The following is a 23,564-nucleotide window of genomic DNA, read 5'->3' as shown; positions in this document are numbered from 1 at the left end:
CTGTCGTTTATATGTGTGTGTGTGTGTGTGTGTCCCATCATGTGTGACAGGAGCACAGGGCAAAAGGGGGTGATATGACGTCATTTTGCGGTCTGGTTTAGGGGAGCTCGAGCAGTGGTAAATATGGTCATTTATATTTAAAAAAAAAAAAAAAGGTGTCAAGTGTGTCACTCATCAAGCAGGCCCAGAGCCGGAAAGTAACGTGATGAGATGAATTGCTGTGTTGAGGTCTGAGTCACTCTCAATGTGCAGCCAAAAAAAAAAAAAAAAAAAAAGCCAGAGCAGCAGTCTGGTACAGAGGGGGGGGGGGGGGGGGGGGGGGGGGGCGGAGAGAGAGAGAGATGGAGAGGGAGAAGGACGCAGTGTGGGCGGGTTAAGAAACGCCGAGAGGGAGGGGACGCAGCGTAATATTACCACCGCTTTTTTTCCTCCCTCTCCTCTGTAGAGCCGAAAAAACAAGGGCATCCATCGGTCTCCTAATCTCCCTCACACCTCATCGCCGAGGCTAGCGTCAGGCTGAAATATACCCCCCTCCCCTCTCGCCCCAGCCACCTCTCCGTTCAGAGCACCTGCGCGTCCTCTCGACCCGGAGGTTTGTCTCCAGCCTGCGGGGGATTGCCGAGCCGAGCGGCAGGGGCGTGAGAGGCGGATGCTGCGAGCGTAGAGGCTGGGTACCAACCAGGAGCATCGCCGCACTCGCCACGGTAATGTCAAAATCGGCAGCTCCAGCTAACCTTCGTGCCTGCGACATCCTAGATTCAAGCTCCCAACGCGGCTGTAGGCGATGGTGGAGCCCAAGCTGGTAATGTGTGTCAACACCAGCCTGTAATGTAAATCGGCCGATTACTGTCGCATAGCATGTTTCTCTGCTCTTGAATGTTGTGTGTAGCCCGAGCAACCTGTGCGCAGATGGAGCCTTCTGCTCCACATTTGCTCTTTTTTGATGTAGTCATCTCCAGTGGATGTTGTCCCGTAGCCTATCAAGGACTGCAGCAGTGGAGAAAACGGAGAGGCTTGTTATGTCAATGAGAGCAGAAAGCCACCTCATTTTTCACTTGTGGCCAGTGCCACCACACAGCTGCAGCTGCATTCTTCTACACCTAACGAACCGCAATTTAAACATGATAAAACACCCACACAGCCACCTGCCAAACCTTTCCTGTCACGACCAGGTAAGGTGCACGCTCCACATATTCTAGGCTCTGCAACTGCAAGCTTGACAGTCTGACTGAGGAAAGCCAGAAAGCAGCGTTCTGCTGAAACAGTTATAGATTATTGGTTTATTAGTGCTTGCTCAATGTGCAGCTCCAAAGTTCATTATGTAGGGCGTCTCTTAGGCCTCCAAAGGTTGCATACATGTCACCCGAGTTGTGTCTTGCTGCACAAACACAGCAGCGTGAAAACCTCTGTGATAGGCCTGATCTGATTGTCTTGTCTCTTCCAGTGCTGATCAGTTGTTGATGCATGTACTGTATTCCTCCCCCATCCCTCACCCCACCCTCTACCTTTCCTTTCCTTTCCTCCCTCAGATGGACAGAATGAATTTTCTCTCCTTCTTCCTCCTTTGCTTGACTTCGGTTGCCACTGGCAACAAAGGTCAGTTGCTCATCCTCTTGACTGTTAATTGTAAAGTGTTAGAGATGATGGTTTAGATTGTCATGGGAGCACGCAGGCCTGTCAAGGTGCTTGGGCAGAGCCATGACTGTTATGCCCTGAAATGCTCCTGATGACTTTATTGCTGTCCCTAATAGTAACACATAGCTTCAGCCTCCTCATTATAAACAGTGCATTTGAGACCACATTCATGTCTGGTTACGTGTTGTGTGTTTCGTGACCCAGTGTGCATGTGCCTGTTTCGCCAGTGCTGTGACTCTGAGAGGATGATAAATCTGTTTCCTCCTCTATAGCAGACTTATCATCCTGGATAACCGTGACTCTGATTCAACATCACTGTTCCAATGATTATCATGCTGGGGGAAGGCGAATGACACAGACAGCGTGGAGGGAGAACGTCAGAGAAGGAGGTCGAGGGGAGCGATGCAGGGAGGACGAGGAGATTGAAGGGGAGATGGGGTGTCAGGGAAACACAGAGCGAGGCGGGGAGAGAGAGAGACGGAGGAGAAGGAGCTGTGACAGGAGAGGACGTGGCCGAAAAGACGCAGGCTGATAAGAAGGGAGGAGGAGGAGGAGGAGGTGGTGTCGGAGAGAGGTGGTACGTGAGATCAGGTGACACAAGGGAAAAGGAACAGGAAAGGCATGAGATACCGGAGGGTTTGTGTATACACTGCATGCGTGTGTGTGTGTGTGTGTGTGTGTGTGTGTGTGTGTGTGTGTGTGTGTGTGTATGTGTGTGTGTGAGAGAGAGACAGACAGGGTGGGTGGGTGAGTGTTGTGGAGCGATAGAGTGACAGAGAGAGGAAGAGTGCCAGGAGAGACAGACAGAGATGGAATGGGATGCCTCTCAATCTGTAATCCCGGATGTAATCCACGGGCCTGATGCTCAGATTAATGCTATATAGCAGAGCAGGGGAGGGAGGGAGGAGATCAGCCGAGGGGACAGAGGGCGGGAGATAAATGACCAAAAAAGAGACATGGCAGTGGACTGTGGAAACAGAGGAGGAGGAGGAGACGGTGTCAGGCTGGACCTTGAGAGGAGACGATGAATTGATCAGGGCTGGGTTTCGAACCTCAACCACTTTTTGACCATAATTACCAAAAACCATGACATGGAAAGCACAGTCAGATCTGTGCTCTTCTCTTATTCAGCGATCAGATGTTTCCTCATTTAAATCTTATTTTTCCAGTGTCAGGCGGAGTTCTTGCACAGCTGCTTGAACATGTGAGAATTTTAGCGTATTTGTTGAGTTAAAAATGCATTTTGTGTGGTGGAAGAGCACTGAGATCTTTTTTTAATCAAACCAGCCAAATCATTATTTTCTCAACTCATCATTTGGTGTATAAAAAGTCAGAAAGCAGTGTAAAAACCCTGTTGCAGTTTTCTAACTGCTGTCTTGATCAATCATTTAGTTGTCAGAAAGTAGCTAAAATGCCCCATTAGAAGTGCAAGTCCTGCATTCAGAATTTTACTTCAGAGTATTATCAGCAAGATTTGCTCATAAAAGCAACTTAACACCCTGTTTTAGCTTCAACTGCTACTCATCAGGATAGCAGAATGGCCTCTTTCGGGGTGGTGGATTATTATTATAACTGATTGTTTCTGTGTATGCAGCGTTTTAATGTTGTAGCTGATTGAGGTTGAGCTCATTTTAACTAGTTACTAGAGGGGCTGAACAATTAATCCATTCATTAAATGACTGATATCCCAAATCGCAGGAGCTGCAATATTATGATAACGGTAAAATGTGTCAAAACATACGCTTAGAAATGAAGCACCGTGTTGCTGCAGCGATGCCCCCCGACCCACAAATCATATTCTCCAGACGTACAGGAACGTGCTGTTCGGTGCAGACCCCAGCTAAAGCATACACACAGCATCGGCATTTAAATATTTTTTTTTTACAGTGGAAATGAAATGCAAAAATTACCATTCACGCTAAAATCCGTGACTCATCGCATACGCATCTGTCAAAAAAATCACAATATGGGGGGTTTTTTTTGTCTATCGTTCAGCCCCAGTATCTAGTAGCTACTGTATATCTGTCAAAAAAATGTTGTGGAGTAAAAAGTACAATAGTTCTCTCTGAAATGTGGCGGAGTAGAAGTTTTAAGAGGCATCAAAATGGAAATGACCAAGTAAAGCACCCTTCGAATTGATCAAAAATGTGGTACTTTACTAGTTCTACTGGTTTCAAAGAAGCTAAGGTATGAAAAAAAAAATGTTGTACGTGTTGGCTCAATAATCATAAAATTTTGAAGATACCCAGCCCTGACTTTGAAGAAGAGAGAAGTTTGATCAGATTTAGATCCGGCAGCACTTTCCTCTGCTGACTCTCATCTCACAGACGAGACGGCGACATTAGTTCCAGTCAGATTTTCTGGAAAATTCACCGTCTAGACAACAAAGCAATTGCTAAACACAAGTCTTGTGCCTTTGTCTGATTTCAAACTCCGTCGCTTCAGCGTTCAGAGATTGAGGACAACAGAGGGGAGGCACTCCGGCTTTTGTTTTTGCTCTTTGCTGGAGTGTAAAATCGTCATCCTTCTGGCTCATTAAGTTGGCCTTTGATCATTCGCCGCTGAACATTCAGCGCAGGGATGAATAATTAATTCGCAATTAAAGGTTAAATTCACAGTAAACCTCGGGCATTTGATTTTGACTCGGCTGTTTTTCTAGTGCATTATTGTGCGGCGCCTGTGGCAGGTCAGTTTGCCTGATTGATATGAGCAATATACCCCTCTGTGTGTGATAAGGTGAAATCTGACTGGCTTTAATTACACTGCCAACCAGGGAGGTGTGCAGAGTGGCGCTTTTGAGCTGTGAGGTCTGTATGGAGAGAGGAAGAAAGAGCAGGGATCTATAAGGCTGCGAATGTGATTAAACAGTGTCTTTGTGGTCACACACATGCATACATTGTGTACTTTTCCACTCATGCACACTCTCACCACGTCCTCGCCCATAATGGAGTGTTTAAAAATAGACACATTGGTTCCTTGTAATTGCTCCATTTAACCCAAAGCCTCTTCGGTCTCTCCTCTTCTCTGTGCCGTTCAGCCAATAAGCACAAGCCATGGATCGAGACAGAGTACCAGGGGATTGTCATGGAGAACGACAACACCGTGCTGCTCAATCCCCCTCTCTTTGCCCTGGACAAAGACGCTCCACTACACTACGCTGGTAACACCCACAGCAGCAAGCAGCATGGAAGAATATGAGATGAGAGAGCTGGCAAAAGAAAAAGCTCAAAAAAATTTCAGCTGTTCCATAAATTTGCTCGAACATCCAGAGAACTGGCAACTGTGAAAAATAGGTCAAATCAAGCGCTCGCCCAGCCAAATTAAAACTTATCTCACCAGGCCTTGCTTGGGCTTTAATAGTAAACATGACGCTGATTTTTACTGAGTTCGGACCTATCAGGCCACTGCCATTTCCAGCCATATTTCCCAATAGACGGTCTAAATATTAAAGGCAATGTATTCAGTCACAGAGTCCACTATTTTTAGACCATCATAGTGTAATTCAACCCTTCATCTCAGGAGCAGTCGGCAGCGCTCTGCCTCTGCGCCCTGATGAAATAAGGTTATCGCGTTTGCACTCCTGGAAATAACCGTGTTCAGTCAAATCATAATAGATCGACTAGAATTACTCAAAGCGCTGCCTGAAATTTATTGGGATCATGTCAAGCAGGAAGAGAAAATTAGGTGTTTGAGGCAGAACATTCCCTACCTTCAACTTACGGCAGCCAGCTGCTATGCTGGGGGTTTATTTTGAGTCATGTAATGACTGCTTGTGTAAGATGAAGTGCCACTTAAAGGAATCCCCCAGATATCTGTCTGCACTCCTCTGATATCCTGAAAAAGATGATATGACTTTAAATCGACTGAATATCAGGTTAAATTGTCCCAATTAATTTAGTAATGATAGATGCCTGATCGTGGACATTTTGGCCAGACTGGGGGCTGATTGATCGAATGTCTGGTTTTATGTCACCGGTTGTTGTAGCTGTTATAGTAATAATAAAAAAAAACTTTATTTGCAATGCATATTTCAGTGAAATAAAACCAATGATTGGGACAATAAAAAGAAGAGGTGGCAGGGCACAGAAAGACGACCTAATGTCGGAGTTTTTATTAGAGACTTAAAGGAATCACTGAGGCAGCAATTTGAATTTTAATAGGAAGGCTGCTCTGAAGCTTGGGGGCGCTGACAGGAAATTCACAATCTCCTTTAGTTTTGTGTCTAGACTGCAGAGTTTTGCAGCAGGATCTAAGGTTGAGTGCAGGTATGTTAGGGCACAAAGCCCACAACTGTGTGCTGGAGCGAGAGTGCTTTAATGAGTAAAGGCTAAAAAAAATGAATCCTAAAACAACCTGGAGGCCTGTGCACAGAGGATAAATTTTGGGTTTGCATGATCTTTCTTATTCATTAAGGCTGCGGCATTCTTTGGAAACTAGTTATAATAAGCAGTTCAAAGCAAAAATAAGTCACAGAATGACAAAAATAAACACATTTTAAGCAATAGGAAGTTGATAAAATATTATATTAAACCAGCTATTTATTCATGAAGACGCACCAGTAAACTTAGTGTCTTTAATTTGAGTTATTTTCCTCCCTCCCTTCTCCCAGGTGAAATCTGTGGCTTCCGGGTTCATAATGGCCCCTCAGGTTCCGGTTCAGTCCAGTTTGAGGCGGTGGTTCTGGACCGCTCCACTGGCGAGGGTCTGGTCCGGTCCAAGGAGCCGCTGGACTGTGAGAGCCAGCGGGAGCACAGCTTCACCATCCAGGCCTACGACTGCGGAGAGGGACCTGATGGAGTCAACAGCAAGAAATCCCACAAGTTCGTCCCCTCTTTCCTTTCACTTTGCACCGAAGATATTCAACGTTTTTAACACTAATTGTTGTCAGTCAGGAAAGAGCTTCCTCCGACTCCTTCCTGTTGTCGCAGTAACCCCTCTCTCTCTGCTTGTGTTTTGCTTTCCGCCCCACGTTCCCTCAGGGCCACCGTACACGTTCGTGTGAATGACGTCAACGAGTTCTCCCCCGTGTTCGTGGAGCGTCGCTACGAGGCCTCTGTCCCAGAAGGGCGTCTGTTTGACCGAATCGTGCGTGTGGAGGCACTGGATGCCGACTGCTCCCCGCAGTACAGCCAGATTTGCTTCTATGACATCATCACTCCCAATGTGCCCTTCGCTATTGACAACGACGGTGAGATATGTTTTATCTCGTAGCAGTAAATCAACGGGTGTCGGGCTCGCAGACCTATTAATATTTGTCTTTCTCTGCTACAGAAACACAATATTCCCCGCCAGGCGCCGTATTATTTTCCCTTTCTGCTGTCTCCACTATCTGCCCTGTGTAGAATCGTTCAGTTCAATATCCAGTTCAGTATTCAACTCCTAAACTCCGGATGTACTCAATACATGAAAAACACACACACACACACACCACACACTGCCGAGGTATCGATGTCTGCATAGCGACAGAGTGGATTGCAGGTACTTAATTCCCCTCACAGGTAGAAACCAAAAGATGTTAAAATAGACTTTGTGTGGGCGAACTATTGTTCAATCTCTGCATAAACACTGCCGCAGCTGTTTGGTTTAATATAGCTCCTTTTGTTCCTGGCTGCTCGTAGATTCCTTGAATTCTTCCTTGTCATTATTGTGTCCATTGAGCGGCTCGTGGGAGATCGGTTGCAATGTGACACAGCAGCTGAGCAGGACCCTGTTTTAGTATGACTCTGCAGAATTGTCCAGGACTTGGCGGGTTTTGCAGAGGATGAGCAGCTCCTTTTCTTTTTTTTGGGTCAGACTGGTACAGCAGCACAGAGGCCTTTTGTTCCAGCCATGTTCAGATGCTGTGAGCTTGTCATTGTCTATTCTCTTTTTTTTCCCCCTTACTTTGCCTTTTTCTATTGCTGCCGCTATCTCTTTCATCCCTCTGTTTTCTCCTCTCGCCATGTCACAGCATCTTCTGTCTTACCTATTGTTTGACAGCTGGCATGCTGAGCACTGTCAGCCTATCACAGTTACTCGCTGTAGCCTTTATCTCTTTAAAACAGGAATCACCCTTCAGTTTTCATTTTGCACTGTGCAATTTATCTCCCCCTGTTTTTTTTTTCTTTTTTTGAGTATAGTGCGCTGAACAGGATAGCGGCTGTGTTAATGTGTACATGCAGTGTTTGACGCTTTATCAATGAGTGTTCATTTGTGCCACGCTTTCAACTACATGAGCTTGTTGCTGATGACTAACCCTTTCTATTTCTGGCTGCCTTTTATTCTTTGTTTCATTATTTCTTGTCCTTTCTGTCTTTGTCTCTCTCCGTCTCCTAGGTAACATCAAGAACACCGAGCCGTTGGATTCGAAGCGTCAGCGTGTTCACACCTTCTGGGTGACCGCCTTCGACTGTGGAAAGAACCGCGCTCAGGCTGATGCCCAGGTTGTTGTCACAGTCAAGCCGTCCTGCAAGCCAGGCTGGATCGGTGAGCGACGCTACTAATCTGTGCTGATTATTGCCGTCCTTGGACGTGCTTAAATCATTTAATCTGTTGCTTTTTGGTCAAAACTATCACTTTTAGCTGGAATGTGTGTGGGCTGCCACTTAGATGAATCACCTTTGCATGTTTATACCAAGAGCTGAGATTTAAAGAGGTAGCGCTGATGTGAAGAAATGGCATTTACTTAAACTGTGATGATATATTTATAGAGTCATACTACTACTACTGCACTTTCCCTGACATTAGATTCCTCTTCAGGATGAGCAGTTTTTTTTTTTCACAGCCTTTCTGGTTCTTTCTGTTTAATTTCAGAAACGCATACAGTGCAGAAGGATTTCAACACCGTTTCTCATTTTAACATGCAAATTTCCAGCTGCTTCAACATTTATTCTGCTATGAGCACATTAAAGTGCCAGTTATTAGAGAATAGAGGGTGTATGAATGTGTGGCAGGTACTAGTCTTAGAGAGTATGAAATAGATTGAATAGCCTGATTGAATTCACAGGATTTGGGCTTTTGGGGCCGCCAATCATTTTTTAAATTTCTTTTACTCTTTTTTCAGGATGGACGAAACGTGTGGAGTACACACCGGGGTCAGGCAGCATCCCCCTGTTCCCCAGCCTGCATCTGGAGACCTGCGAAGAGACTGTGTGGAACATCCAGGCCACCGTAGAGCTCCAGACAGGCCACATCGGGAAGGGCTGCGACAGAGACAGCTACTCTGACAGATCTGTGCGACGACTGTGTGGTGAGTTCTGCTTTTTAGACGGAAACACGCTAATATTCAGACAGCAGAATCCCTTTTTATTGATACCTTTGTTTCCTTCATCAGGTGCTGTCAGGGGTGAAGTCGACCTCCTCCCACCTCCATCCCCTGCTTCTAACTGGACCTCGGCTCTTCCCACTCTCCCCTCTTCTGATTCATCTCTTGTCTTCTCCTTCAACGGGTCCAACCACGTCGCCGTGGTGCCGGATTCGGTCGTTGCGGCATTATCGGGTGACCACTTCACCCTGCAGCTGTGGATGAGAAGGGGCGGCGCCAACATCCAGCCTGCGACCACTCAGACCAGAGGAAATCGCAAGGAGGAGGAGACTATCGTGTGCAGCACCGTCAGGAATGGTGCGGTTTTCAAATGCGTGGAGAAGATAGCAAGAAAAGCTTAAAAAAAAAAAAACACTTTCTCATTCACAAATCAGACATTAAATGCCCAGAAGTTTACAGACTCAAATCCCCAGAGCTGCAAGAGGGGCTGAGGAGGGAGTGAAATTGTTTATAGCTTCAACAACTACTATCAAGGTGCTCTTGAGAGAGACACTTAAACCCAGCAGCTCCACTTGAGCAGCCAAGTGCACGCAGCATAAGAACAATAAAAACGCTGTAATTGTGCCAGGCAGAATATTGCGTGTATCGTGTGAACTGTAGGACTTTGAAGGTTGCGGTGCTAAAAAGCAGCATGTTCAGCAAACCTCCCCTCGGTCAAAACAGCCATGAAAGTGAGGAAGATAAAACCGAAGAGTAAAATCTTAAATAAACTCATTGCACTTTTTTTATTGGTTATTCTCTGAAGAAATGTCTGCTAACACTGCTTGACAAGACCACACTGACCCTCCAATTATTCTCTGTTCCTCCGCTCTCCTGCTCCACAGACGACTCCTTCTCCCACTATTCCCTCTCCGTCCACGGCTGCCGCCTCTCTCTCTTCTACTGGCCCGATGTCTCCGCCGCACGGCCCGTCAAGTTCTTGTGGAAACTGGAGCAGGTACTGGGGGATCTGCTACTCCTACCTTTGATGTTCTCACTTGCACTTGTTTCTTCTTTATTTGTACCTTGAAATTAAACGGAAATGGAGGAAATGCAGCATTCTCCGCTAATACAAAGACAAAAGGACCCAAAAAAAAAGAGCATCATTCGCAATATCATGAGTAATTTAATGTTCTTTCAAATTATATAAAAGAGCTGATACAAGCCCAAAGTTTATCCTCGTTAAGGCTTTTTTCTTCTCCAGGCAAGTAACGGGATACTTCAAATGCATCCCAATATTTATGCATCATCCGTATTCACAAAATCAATTTCTGTTTTTATCACACTAGATTAAGTATTGTGCAGTTCCCAGTAAGGAGAATAACAGACAATAAAAAACAAAATATGACTAATTTTCTTTTTCATTCAGTTTCAGCATTAAGTGGTAAAACATCAGATCTCAGCTGGGCACTTGATGATCTTTGCTTCTTCCATGAATATACATACAACACAAACGCAGCATCATATTCATGGTTTTTCTCCCAACACCTGCACGTGAAGGTTAACAGTGATGCATGTGTGCATCGGTGCAGAACGCATGAGAAATGTATATGTAAAATGGTTCCGTGCGAGGTATTTTCAGTATTGATCATGTGGCAAAGTTCCATACCTAAGTGAGTATGTGTGGGTTTTGGATGACGGGGGTTTGTTTTGACTGAAACCACTGGTCCCAGACAGATTGAAGGAACATGGATTAAAGGATGCTGAGCTGATACAGAGAAGATTTGTCAAATCCCTCTGTCTGAACCACGATATCTTATTACCCTGGTCTTTCTTTTCTGCCCCTCTGTCACTATAATTCCCTGGTCTGTCTTCCTTGTATTGACGTCGCCCTCTCTATAGAGAAAGCTCAAACAAACATGTACAGGAATTTACACACAGTAGATGGTGGAATGTAACTAAGTACATTTACTTCAGTTTATTTTTTGAGTATTACATTGAATGATGTTTATACTTCTACTCCACTGCATTTACCTGACTGCTGCAGCTGGACATTACTTTTCAGATTAACATTTCATAGTAGATGAGTTTGTAAAATGTGACACATTGTGTAAGATTACACCAGCGCCTCACAAACTTCTTGGATGCGGCCTCTTACAAAAAAAGCTACTTGGGGCGTCCCGTCACGTTTTACATGTCTATGAGCTGGCAGCAGTTTCCACCGAAGAGACATTTCCTCTCTAAACTTCTGAGAAGGTTTCATTTAAATAGCTGCTCAAGACCCAAAGAAAAAACAGCAGAGATTAAGAAACATTAAAAAAAAAGAAAGCAAATTTATAAGGCAGGAGTTTCTTCTTCTCTTCTTTCTTAGCTGATGAATCATCTCACGATGGCTCAAATTTACCTTGTGACCTTTTGGAGAGGGCCGACCCTTAACTACCTTACTGTACATAAAGTAGTTAAAGCTACAACATCAACAACATTAACATTAATTTAATGTAATGATAAATCAGTCCAAGGAGGGGCATCTGCAGAAGGAGAACTTTTCTTTTCTATACTTTAAGTCCATTTTATTGTCATTACCGCTGTGGTTTTAGTCAAGTAGGACTATGATTGCAGGAGTTTTACATATAACAGAGTATTTTAACATTGTTGTATTGATGCTTTCAAGTAAAAGGACTGAATACTTCTTTCTCCACCTCTGATGTTCACCAGTAAATGTCCAGACTGTTGCCCTGCGAGTCCAGCTGCTCTGTTCAGGCTCGTGTTGACTCCCATGTTATCTCCGTCCAACAGGTGTGTGACAGTGAGTGGCATCATCTCTCACTCAGCGTCCAGTTCCCCTCCGTGACCCTGTATGTCGACGGCGTGACCTTCGACCCCGCCCTCATCCACGACAACGGAGCCATCCCCAACCCCGCCCCCCGCCAGAGGATGTTCATCGGCGCATGCTGGGGTGAGGAAATTTATGCTGAGTGAATCCACAACTGACATATATTTCATTCCAGCTTAATGATGGAGTTTGACAGGAATGAATGCGAGCAGGGAGCGAGGAATCCTGTTTTAATTTCTGGTGTTGGTGGGGTTTTTTTTTTTTTTTTTTTTTTGCATAAATGCTATGAGCAGCAGTTGCTCCCTCCGCCACTGAAATGTCAAACGTCACCAAAGATAGCAGGCTGACATTTCTGGCATAAGCACCAGCAACTCACGAATCCTCGCAAGGCACCTAACAACAATCAGCGGGGACGGTTTGCCTCATGTCATTCACTCCCTCGTTCCACTCTGTTATAATTTGGTTGATGCATTTTGTCTTTGAGGGCTAATAATATAACTGACTCATCAATTATTCAGGGCAGCAGAACAACACGAGGGCCAGACAGCTATCAGCCACTTGCACCCGAACCGCTGGTTAAAGTGAGAAACTCTGGCTGCCAATTAACAGCGAAACACACACACACACACACACACAAACACACACACACGTACGTTCACAGTCTTCCACTCCACAGTGGAAGTGGCTCTGCTGCCTGCTTGGCAACAGCTGCTGCTAGATAATGAGGAGACGGTGCATTTTTGAATATCATCTGCAGTTTTCCTGCTTGCGTTTTCTCACTCGCACCTGCTCGTGTTATTTTTTTTTATTCTTCCTGTCAGTCTCTGGCACCTTCAGTCTTGCGCTCGCTTTCAGTTTCTTACCGCATTGAAGCATCTTTCTCAGTGTGCCTCATTGTTTTCTCTTTGTCTATTCCCCTTTGCTCCTCAATGGTTTTCCCTGCAGAGCCTGAAGAGAAGCAGAAGGAGATACTAAACAACACCATCCCAGAGGGCAAAGACTCAGGTGACCTCCCTGTTGTCACAGTGTTGTCAGCACGAGAGTGTGCAGTCTGTTTGTTTTACTGTGCCATTGTTTTTTGTATTATTCATGTGCATATTCGAATATAAATGCAGTGCTCATACAGGACTATCTCTGGTCTTTAGTGAGGTATGTGGGCGGTTACCACGGCCTGCTGTCGGGGGTGACGGTGCGTCCCGGCAGTGTGGAGCCTCACAGTGTGGTCGAGTGTCTGTACGCCTGCAGGGAGGGCCTGGACTTCGGAGACCTGGAGACCCTGGGCTCTGGCATGAAGGTAACACCTCAGAGAACTGAGGGAGAACGAGGGAGATGAGGCTCAAGGAGTCTCTGGAGTCAAGATATACACATTAAATAATTTCATCCCTGTTTGTAGAAAGTACAGTCTTTAACATTCAGAATTAAAACACGTTACAGTACTCTTCTCCAGTACACCACACTTTACTCAACAGATGTTTTCGTCATCCTCAGAAACACATTATATTATTTTTCTAGAATAAAATTTACAAAATACATTGTTTGCTGTTCAGGGATAAATACAGTAAGAAGAGAAATGTAAATGCTAAACATGCAATATTATAACCGACTGATCGAAAATGCTCTTCACAAAATAGAATATTCATTAATGGATAAAAATAAGTTAAATCAAGATAAGATAAGGTATAACTTTGCTGATCCTACGCCAGAGAAATTACATTGTTTTGTACTATTGCACAATAGAAAATATAGACCACAGTATAAATAATATATATGTATGTGTATATCTATGAATCTATGTTTTTAAATCCAAAGCATATTGTTCTCATAAAAATTCCTGGTTTTTTTGTCATATAATCCACTGAGGTGTGGATCTATGAGTTCAGATCCTCCTCTTCCTCATTAACGCTCCCGGGCTTAAAGGGCCCAGCTTTTAAATCCAAAGCACCTCTTCAGGAGATACTGGAGAAGAGCAGTGAGGAAGCAGGGCCTAAACCGCATCCTTCACGAAGAACATGAGCCGATACCTTCAGGCTCTGTTGGGTGTGCACGGTGGAATGTGGTCAGAGATCTGGGTGTGATACTGAATGTTAATTGTGGTTTGTACATATGAGCAGCAATGACTTAATCGAATCTAATGCAATCTGTAAATTGCAATCTCAGTGCTAACAGCACACGTGAGCACTTGCTCCATATCAACAATCGTGAGTTCATAATGTCCTATTACATTTTCAGATTGAAACATTATGTCGAGCGTTTTATGCACATGAGGCGAACCTTTTTGGTTTGTATAAGAAGAAGATAACAGTTTTGTCATTCACATAAATTTATTTCTGTTTTCCTACTTGCTGTTTATGGTTTGTACATTAAAGAATATGCTCACAATTGACAGCAAGCAAAACCTGTTTCAGTCTTCATGTAGACACCTAAAAAATAGTAAACCTATCCTATAATTACAAACACAACGCATAATTACTTACAGTTATGTTGCCAAATGTGTGTCTAACCTCCTCTAGTGGTGGTTTGGTGAGTTTGAGGCATTAAAACTTACAATGTTTGTGGATTGTGGTTTGTGGTCTGTGGAAGTATCATGAAATCATATGTGTGCTAATACTATTATTTCTTTAACCCTTTAACCCTTTCAAAGCCTCCATTATCTTTTTGTATCAGCTTTGTCTCAACCTTTGGTGGTGTGATACAAACTTAGATTTTCAAGCCTCTCCTTTGACCTTGCAGGTTCACGTGAACCCCAGCCAGTCAGTTTTAGTGCTGGAGGGAGACGACATTGAGAGCTTTAACCGTGCAGTGCAGCAGGTCACCTACAGAAACTCTCTACGCTTCGCCACCCCTGGAGTCCGACCCCTCAAACTAACCACCTCGCTCAGGTACTAAAGCACATACATACACATACACAAATAGATAAGGGCTCTTTTCACAACTGTGGATGTATGTCAACAACCATGCAGATAAAAATGAGTCAGAGGAGGCGGAGATACTGATTTCACCACTGACAGTAGACCCAATAGGCCAACATATGATGCAGCTGCAAGACAGCAGACAACCAGACAGCTTGGTGACCAAGATTTGTCCTTTGACTGAAAGTCCTTCTTTGAAGTGCAGGAAATTAACCAAAGCAGGCTGAAAGAAAGCGACACCACAAATGTTAATGATCACACTGGAAATCTGTGGACATCACACACGATACATCAGACGCGTGCTTCCCTGGGCATCTGAGAGTCGGTCTGCAGCAGTCAAATCAAGTGTCACTCTCTGGACTCTGCCTCTGCTCGCTCCTTTGACATTGAACTCATCAAATGGGACCTTGCCTCGGCTGTGATAAGAATTGGTGCGGCGTGAAAGACATGAGTGTATAGGAAATATGTCAAAGCCGGAGATAACAAGGAATATCTTATCTCTTTGTTCATTCAGCCACCACGTAACTTTAGCGAGAGTAAACTGCAGAAGCCAAATTCATTCTGCCTGCTCTTACAGTAACTGAGGTTGCTGAAGGATTAAGTTTAAGAAACTGTTTCACCAGTCGTTCCCTTTTTAGTGCTGGCCAATTAAAAATAGACGGCCATTCCTGCCTGTCATCATTGTGTTACTCGCATACTTTCACCTGAAAAAAACTCTTCATGCTGCCAAGATGTTTTTTTTTTTTTTTTCTGTATCCTTAATGGTGGCAGACAGACTGACAGCACAAGGCTGTTCAGCTTCCAAACAGTCCCCGAGACCCTGGTTCAGTCTGCATCACGCTGAATCACATGGCTGTGAAAATAAAAAGCACACAAACTCTGTTTCCGGGTCAGCGCTCCACCATGCTTAACAACTGTGAACTGGCTCTCTGGCTTTAGCAGTCACTTTTAGCTGATGAAATATTAATTCACCTTGGGAAGTACAATCCAGAGCATATACTGTATGTGCTGTATTGTGTGTTTATGCTTTAACTAGCTGCCTGCTGACAAGTCACATCTCATCAAACTCTCAGGCTGTGCAGATCTTCTTATCGCTGTCTTCTCAGGCTGTTGTTTTTGTTGCATGTTTATAAGATTCGGATGATTACCGGGCTTTTTTTTCCGCTGACTGTTTTTAAGATCCTGACGATTCAAGGTCAGGGGCAGATTTTTTTTCTCCTTTGGTTTCTGCTCAAGTATAGGTTTTTTTTTTATTATTATTGCGTGTGTGAAGATTAGACTGATTTGAGGCCAGGAGTTACCCAGATGGTTGAACAGCAGGCCCTTCTGGAGAGGCCGATAGAAGCAGCTGCTCACTCTGATAGTGGAAATGTAGCACACGCACGCACGCACACACACACACACACACACACACACACACACTTTGCTTAATCCCCTTTCAAATATGATGCTGAATTATAGTGCAGATGAATAAATATATGTAAGCAGCCTGTCATCAATCTGATTTGCTCTCACTTTTCTGGCAGGAAAATTTAATTCGTAACAGCAAAGCTACTGCGGTTTGGCATTTGCTATTGTTTTATTGTTTTAACCACAGTTGTTGTGAAATTAGGGAACAATAAATTGAGAAAGCATTGCACTGGCTTTAGAGCTTTTTGTACGTGATCATCGAGCCAACTTTCTTGACATGACTCGGCCACTGCGTTGCCATAAGAAAGACTAAGAGCCTACAGCCATGCTAGTGGCGCTTTTAGTCAAACGCTAACATCGGCATGCTAACAGATGATGTTTAGAAGGTATAATTTTTACCTTGTTCATTTTGATTTCACCTGTAAGAATGCTAGCATTTGCTAATTTAGCACTAACACAAAGCACAGCTGATGCTGATGGAAATGTCTTCAGGTATTTGATCATTAACCAAATTATTGGACATATTTAAATTTTGACCTGATGGCGACATTAGATGAAAATTAAAGGGGAACTCTGCTGATTTTACAGATCAAAGTCTGATAAACTGCCTCAAGTGACCTCAGTTGTGCATCAGTAGGGGCTGATGCTGCATTTCATACCTCCTACTATAAAAAGTACTACTTGTAAACTCGGGTTTGTTTTCAATGTCATATAATTACTTTCTTCTCTTGTACATTTCCATCAATACGGGAGAGGGGTAGGATGTATTTGTATTAGGCTAGTGATGGAATAGTTAGACACCTTTCCAAGCATAAAAGTGCAGTAAAATTAAGTGTAATGGCGTCTATTAACTCTCTTTCTCTGTCCGACAGATGTTTCAACGAGGAGAGCTGCCTGTCCCTCAAGCAGCTGGAAGGTTACCTGGTGGTTCTCCAGCCTGACGCCCCTCAGATCTCGCTGTCGGGGGTCGGCCCTCATCTGGCCCGTCCCGCCCCTGAGTTCGAAGGCCCCCGCGGTGTCCCCCTTTTCCCTGAGCTCCGGATTGTCTGCTCCTTGTCTCATGCTGTCAACACGGCTGCGCAGGGGATGGAGGGTGGAGGTGAGTCACTCACTAAATAACTCCAGTGCCTCATCTAATTTCAGGAGATTTGAAAGATTTCTTCTCTTTGTTCAGCACACAGCCCTTGCTCAACACTTGTCTATATATCTGCATATAGAGAGATAAATGAGAGACCATCTGCAGTCTTTCAGTCCTTCGATTCTTAAACTGGGGTAATGACATCTTTTGTCTCCTCTTCACCACCACTTAGCCCTGATGTCCGACGCCGTGGCTCACACTTTGGACGGCTGTGAGGTCCAGCCACTGGGGGAGGAGCTAAACCCAGAGAGGGAGGAGCTTCTGGTGGACATGGATGTTGTGCGAGAGAGGGGACTGGAAATCATCAATACTACTGCTTATATTGCCATTACAGGTATTGTGAGGCATTCTGCACATTTTGAAACTTTTTTTTTTAACTTGGAAAGTATTAAAACATGAAATGATATTGTCTGGCCAAGATAGGCCACAATAACAATGAATAAGAGACAAACACCATGAAATAGATACAGGTACTATACTACTAGGAATACGTGGCATCACCTTTTTCCAGCAAGTCCTGTTCAAATAAGACTTGACATCACATAGTAAGATGCTGATTTAGAAAACAGCTTTTCAGGGCCTTTAAAACACTTCATAGTAGATTCCCAATGACCTAAAATAGTAAAGTCATCCATCCCATACAGCCACTCCCAGCTGTCAATATGGAGCTGCAGACCTCTTTTCTCTCCTCCTGCTTGTCTCTACAGGTATCGTCTCGGTATTGACTCCCCGTCTTCTTTTTTGTCCTGTCCTCTTTTTTTTCTGCGCTCCTTCCAGGTGCCGAATCCATCTCTGTGTACGAGGACGTCCTTCGCTCAGTTCGTTACCGACTCGCCAAAGGCTCAGCCCGCTTTGAGAGGCGGTTCCGCCTGTCCTGCTCTGAGATGAATGGCAGATACACCAGCAATGAGTTGACTCTGGAGGTGAGAAGAGACATCGTTTACACTACACCTCTAGTATGCAGATATGAAGACAAATATATCCATTAGATTTGAGCATGTAAGTTCAGCCTTGACCTTTGGGAGCAGCATGACAGCTAGAAATAACTAACTTAACTTATGAAAAGACTCATGAGAATTGCTGATGTTTGTTGCGAGGCACCAACACAGGTTGAGCCACATAGCTTACAAGTTCACTCTTTTTTCTTCTCTGTTTCTCGCCTCCTCCCTGCAGGTGAACTTCCTCCACTCTCTGGACAGTCTGTACCACCCGTCCCACCTGCTGGCCTCCCAGCAGCAGTTTCTCCATCCATCCCACCACGCCGGAGAGCTGAGCGGACACACCTTGCCCAATCCACACCGCAACTCAGGTGACATTTCCCTCACATCAGCTTTTCCTGCCCTGTAATGTCATGATACAGGCAGCACCATCCTACAACAGCTGTCAGAAAGTGTCACAATATAGATTAAATTCAAATTAAATTCATATAGATCAAATTCAGTCACAATATAGAAGTGATGGATAAGGGGAGCTGGTAAGCCAACAGTTGGGGTGTGTACCACGTGGCCACAGTGGCCACAGCATCCGGAGTGTAGTGACTTTACCTGTAGTCACTGAGGTGGCAGTTAGGTGGCTTGAGTCTGACGCCTGCGGCTTGAAATTAAACACAGTGTCTCTGCTCGTTGTCATGATGATCCATTTATTGTCATACTTTGCTATAAACCATACTTATACGACCGGAACAAGAGAAAAACCCATTCACCTGCTTGACACAGCGTTTTAGCACGGTCGAAAACTGTTCTGCTTCCCTCTCCAAACTACACACCTGCCTTCATTCATTAATTAACAGGTATATATGCGGTCCACTCCCTATGGAGGACAACCCACACAGTCATACCGACTCTCACAATAATCAAAACAAAGGAAAATCATAGTTTGGCTCCGTTTGACCGGAGACATTTGTGGTATGTCTCTCTCTTTGTTTTCTCTCTCTCTGCACTCTCACTATCAAATAAAGGCAAAGAACTACATCTTAATAAAAAGTGATGGATGAAAGTAACAAGCAAAATAGAAAAGGAAATCAATAAGACTGAACAAAGGCAAGTCGTAGTTCTTGAGCTGCTTTTTGAAGGGGTTTGCTGTGGTCACAGATCTTAAAGGTTCCCTGTGGAGTTTGAGACATCTGACAGTGCCTGTTTTTCTATGAGTGGGTCCTCGTTTTGTTTATGTCATGCATGCACACACAGGTGACCAAAGGTGTCACACTATTCCACTGATCAACAGGCGACTGTCAGATATGCTGCAATGCACCAGAAGACTGCAAGCTAGTAAATATGGATGTAAACACTTCTGAATTTAAGATATTTAAAGAATCAGCTTTGCAAATGTTTTATGAGGGAGGAAACACACTAAACAAGGTTGTTAGATCTCAAGGATACAAACAATGACTTTTGATGAGTAACACTAAATGTAAACAGAACTTTTAATGTTTGTTTGCAAGAAAACTCCACAGGGAGAATGTGAAGGGAGAGAATTTCAAAGTCTGGGAGCCGCAACGTCAAAGGCAGTCTGTTTTCTGCCTTGGGCGAGGAACAACCAACAAACCCTAATCAAAAGACCTCAGAGACCTATGACTGATGAATGGCTGCAGCTGAACACTAATGCTGGTGCCTGAACATGCAGAGCCCATTTAAAGTACAGTGTGCACAGTGGGGCAGTGTCACCAGTATTTGTGTAATGGTTTGCTCCACCTCTGCTGTTTCATTTTTGCAATAACTAAAGCTGCACAGCTGTTAGGATTATCAGGCTGAATCATGTTTACCACACAGTCTAACATCAAATTTTAGATGTGAAATTTGCCTTTCAGGACATGATTAGTTTATTAAATTGTGCTACTTTTCATACACGGAATGGAGCCAATTTTACGAGAGTTTCTAATGAACTCATAGGCACCAGCCAACTGCGTCAACATACGTTAAAACTTAGCAAGTTCGCACACAAATCTCCTTCAATGGATTTCCCTGCCTTGACTGTAGCACTCAGCCCCAAGCAAACTTGTAAAAGTGGTTACAAAAATATAAAATTTATATTTGAAGCGTGATCATTCAAACAGGGCGACATAGTGCATTTGTTGAGGACTGTTTTCAGTGGTGGATTAGTACACATTTGGTCCTTCAATGAGTATTTACTGCAATAGGATATACAGGATTTGCACACATGAACTACAGTTTCTGTGTTCCTTATAATTGAAGAGTGTGTCACCCAGTGCAACAGTGTGGCTCACACAACAATGGAGTTCTATGGTGCTGAGGAATAAGGGACCTCAGGCTTTGGATGCTTGTAGTCGGCTCAATTCATTTTTGTTTTGTTATTTTAGTGGAATTTGTCATCAATCAGAAGAATATAGAATATCACCAGACTTTTCATTACACATAATCATCACTGTTTTTTATTTACAGTGGTGCCAGGAGCAGCCACAGTCATCATCATGGTATGTGTGGGTTTCCTGGTTGTCATGGTGATCCTCGGTGTATTCCGAATTCGCTCCATCCATCGCCGCGGTGAGGGTGCCAGGGGCGGGGGTAAGGAGGGTAGCAGCCAATGGGACGACTCCGCCCTCACCATCATCGTCAACCCTATGGAGGTAAAAACCCGACAAGCTCTTGATGTTGAAGGATGTGATGGTAATAAATGAGCAAGCCTGTTTTCATCCACACGTCGCTCTTTCACACAGTCCTATGAGTCTCGTATGGGCATCTCTGCTGACACGGAGGGGGAGGGGGAGGAGGATGAGGAGGTAGCGGAGTCACCTGACGATGCCAGCGACGACCAGCGGATCATCATCAAGAAGGAGGGGAGGGACGGCAACGCCCGTCGTTACTGAGCCACATGTGTCTCTGCACCAGTTCTCATGGAAACCACAAACCGGATCACCAGTCACACACTCCAACACTTTTAATATCAACGACTGCTGACACCACTAGTATAAGGAATGTATGCTTACAACCACTACGCACAACACAGTCACTGTAATACCCTTGACACTCAATGCCATATGTGACCTATATCCAATAACGGGCAGTTGTTCTCCACCTAAATGTTCAATGGCACAATGTATACAGTTAATGTAATTTAACCGCCTGAGCAAACCCCACCAAAATTGTATGTGGTGCACCAGTTCTAAATCACAAGATGGTAATGTGTCTGTATAGTGTAATACTGGTTGAATGAGACTGCTTTTGTTTTTTGTTTTTGTTTTTTTAAAAAAGATTGTATTCTATCTTTTGTTATTGAACACAGAATGAAATCTTTACAAAATGAAAACAATCCGCAACATGCAGGCCTTGAATCGATCTATAGGCAAAGACACAAAGCCTTGATCCCGACATGTCTCTGCGCTTGTTATAAGATTGACTCCAGAAGTCTGTGCACAAGCTCTTTTCTCCCTCTTTGCATCCTCTCTCCAAGCATCCCTCGACCACCGTTAACTGCAGAGTGAAGACAGTGGGGTCAGACAGTACGGCCACTCTCAAAGTTCATTCAGAAAAACTAAAAAAAAACACTCTGCTTGCAGGTATTTTATTTTTGGTATTGTGATGACTGTAGTGCTTCAGCTCCTGGTTATATTTTATGTGGAGCTGATGATAAGAGAAGAGAAGATTTGGGGACTATCAACCATACACCTCATCCTTTACACAAGTTGGTACTACTGCAATACTCCAGTGACGCAGAGTAAAAGCCTGAGGTGTTGAGCTCATGCTACGTCTCTGCGGTCTCTGGTTCAAATTAGAGTCTTTGCAAAGTTTCAGCTTGTGCTACTAAATGACAAAACATGACCATCTACAATAGACCTGACCTCTGACCCCCCCTCACAGTGACCACTGGAATGTCTCTAAATGACTCTCACTGCACTGTTTCACTCAATGCACACTGCTCTTACAATAACTGCAAGACGTCACATGCAAACACACACAAAACTACACACACATACACACACTCCATAATGCTACCCCTGCTGTTTCCAGAATGTCAGCTCAGCTTGGGCAGTTTTGATTGTATTGATTGTAATGAATTTTCTGTACATACAATGATGAATATTATGATATTATTGTTATTACTATTATTATTGCAGCCACTCTTTTTCTGCACACTTTGAGAGGGAGCAGATTATGATTTACTTTTTGTTTCCATTTGAGTGATCACCTTTACAGCATCAGAAAACAGTATAATAATAATAATAATAATAGTAGTAGTGATAAGGATGATAATCCCTGGCTTGATGAGTGTCTCTTAATTTGTGTGTACTATTGTTGTAATTTAAGAACTTGTCAATATCTGAATCACAGAAAATGGAGGGCACATTGTTGTGACACTTAGATACGTCTCACTCATTTTATCTTTCATGTTTCCAGGTCATGTTTTCACGTTTCAGAACTAACCCTTTTTTTTTCTTTTATTTCCCCCTCCATCGGATATCTTTGGTTCAATGAATGTACAACTGTGTGCTTCTCCTCACCTTACCCTCCCCACCCCACTGCCTTTTTCCTTCACCTCTCCCTCTGTGTCTCTTGCTGTCCGTCTGTGTAGCCTATCAATGTGCAGTGCTAAACCTGTCAGTAAATAAAGCCTGTCGTTTTTGAGTGTGATGTTAAGAAGGAATAAACATTGCATTGATTAATAACTTATATTATTACTATGTTACTATTGGAACATTACCTGTAATTATTGATACAATGATGACATGGAATATGCCGATTAATTGTTATTGAGAACTGTCAGAAAACATTACAAAATTCATAATAAAAACACTATATGACGTCTCCACGAGAGAGCTTTCTTGTTAGAGGTGGGTACTGATTGAAATGACACCGTAATATTTTTAGTATATTTTAAGTATTTTAAAAGTGAGGTCATATTGAAAAGTAATTTAGAAGAATCACATAGTTTTAAAATTTGTATAATATATTGATATTTTCCTCTTATTATTTAGTCGATAACAAATTTCGTACAAATGTCAGACATTACAAACATACTGTCCATGCTAGTTTAATACAACATTCAGTATGTGGAGTACCATACTGACATATTTACAGATCACTCAAGTATTGAACTTCAGCAAAATTGTGGATTGAGTTACTTGCACTTTACTTGAGCATTTCCATTTTATGCTACTTTATAGATCTTAATTTTCAGAAGGAAATATTGTACTTTTTACTGCACTACATCTGTCTGGCAGCTGGCGTTACCAGTTACTTTTCAGTTTAAGATGCAAACATAACGTTCTTATAAAATATACAGCTTATAATCAGTGCTGAAAGTAGTGTTCAGACCCTTAAGAAAAACTTACAGCAGCTACTGCATTATAATAGTATTTCTTTACCAGTGAAAGTACTGTATTCACAATTTACTTAAAAGTACAAAAGTATCAGCAGTATATGAAAAGCAAAAGCACTCATTATGCAGAATGGTCTATAAGAG

General features: G+C 43.5%; 1 protein-coding gene across 2 annotated transcripts; it reads left to right on the top strand.

Annotated features, from left to right (window-relative positions):
* The first annotated feature begins 490 nt into the window (after positions 1 to 490).
* clstn3 (calsyntenin 3) lies at positions 491 to 22,908 on the top strand. Of its 2 annotated transcripts, XM_041941912.1 has the most exons (19): positions 491 to 704; positions 1,530 to 1,596; positions 4,673 to 4,795; positions 6,245 to 6,455; positions 6,615 to 6,823; positions 7,951 to 8,100; positions 8,678 to 8,863; positions 8,948 to 9,235; positions 9,763 to 9,875; positions 11,654 to 11,813; positions 12,636 to 12,695; positions 12,836 to 12,984; positions 14,421 to 14,569; positions 16,882 to 17,108; positions 17,320 to 17,481; positions 17,925 to 18,070; positions 18,321 to 18,456; positions 20,546 to 20,730; positions 20,821 to 22,908. In XM_041941912.1, exons 2-19 carry the CDS (start codon positions 1,530 to 1,532, stop codon positions 20,968 to 20,970), a joined length of 2,871 nt encoding a protein of 956 aa, XP_041797846.1. In that variant the 5' UTR covers positions 491 to 704; the 3' UTR covers positions 20,971 to 22,908. The 2 variants fall into 2 exon arrangements, with proteins under 2 accessions (XP_041797846.1, XP_041797847.1); XM_041941913.1 differs by lacking the exon at positions 1,530 to 1,596.
* The last annotated feature ends 656 nt before the right edge of the window (positions 22,909 to 23,564 follow it).

This window comes from Chelmon rostratus, chromosome 8, assembly GCF_017976325.1.
Source record: "Chelmon rostratus isolate fCheRos1 chromosome 8, fCheRos1.pri, whole genome shotgun sequence".
NCBI classification, from domain to species: domain Eukaryota; kingdom Metazoa; phylum Chordata; class Actinopteri; order Chaetodontiformes; family Chaetodontidae; genus Chelmon; species Chelmon rostratus.
This window is presented reverse-complemented; position numbering and strand designations above follow the sequence as displayed.

Excerpts from the sequence above, each read along its gene's own strand:
- clstn3 (XM_041941912.1), top strand. The coding sequence starts at position 1,530 with ATGGACAGAATGAATTTTCTCTCCTTCTTCCTCCTTTGCTTGACTTCG. Across the intron at positions 8,101-8,677 it reads CTGCAAGCCAGGCTGGATCG|GATGGACGAAACGTGTGGAG; the intron begins GTGAGCGACGCT and ends CTCTTTTTTCAG. Across the intron at positions 20,731-20,820 it reads TCATCGTCAACCCTATGGAG|TCCTATGAGTCTCGTATGGG; the intron begins GTAAAAACCCGA and ends TCTTTCACACAG.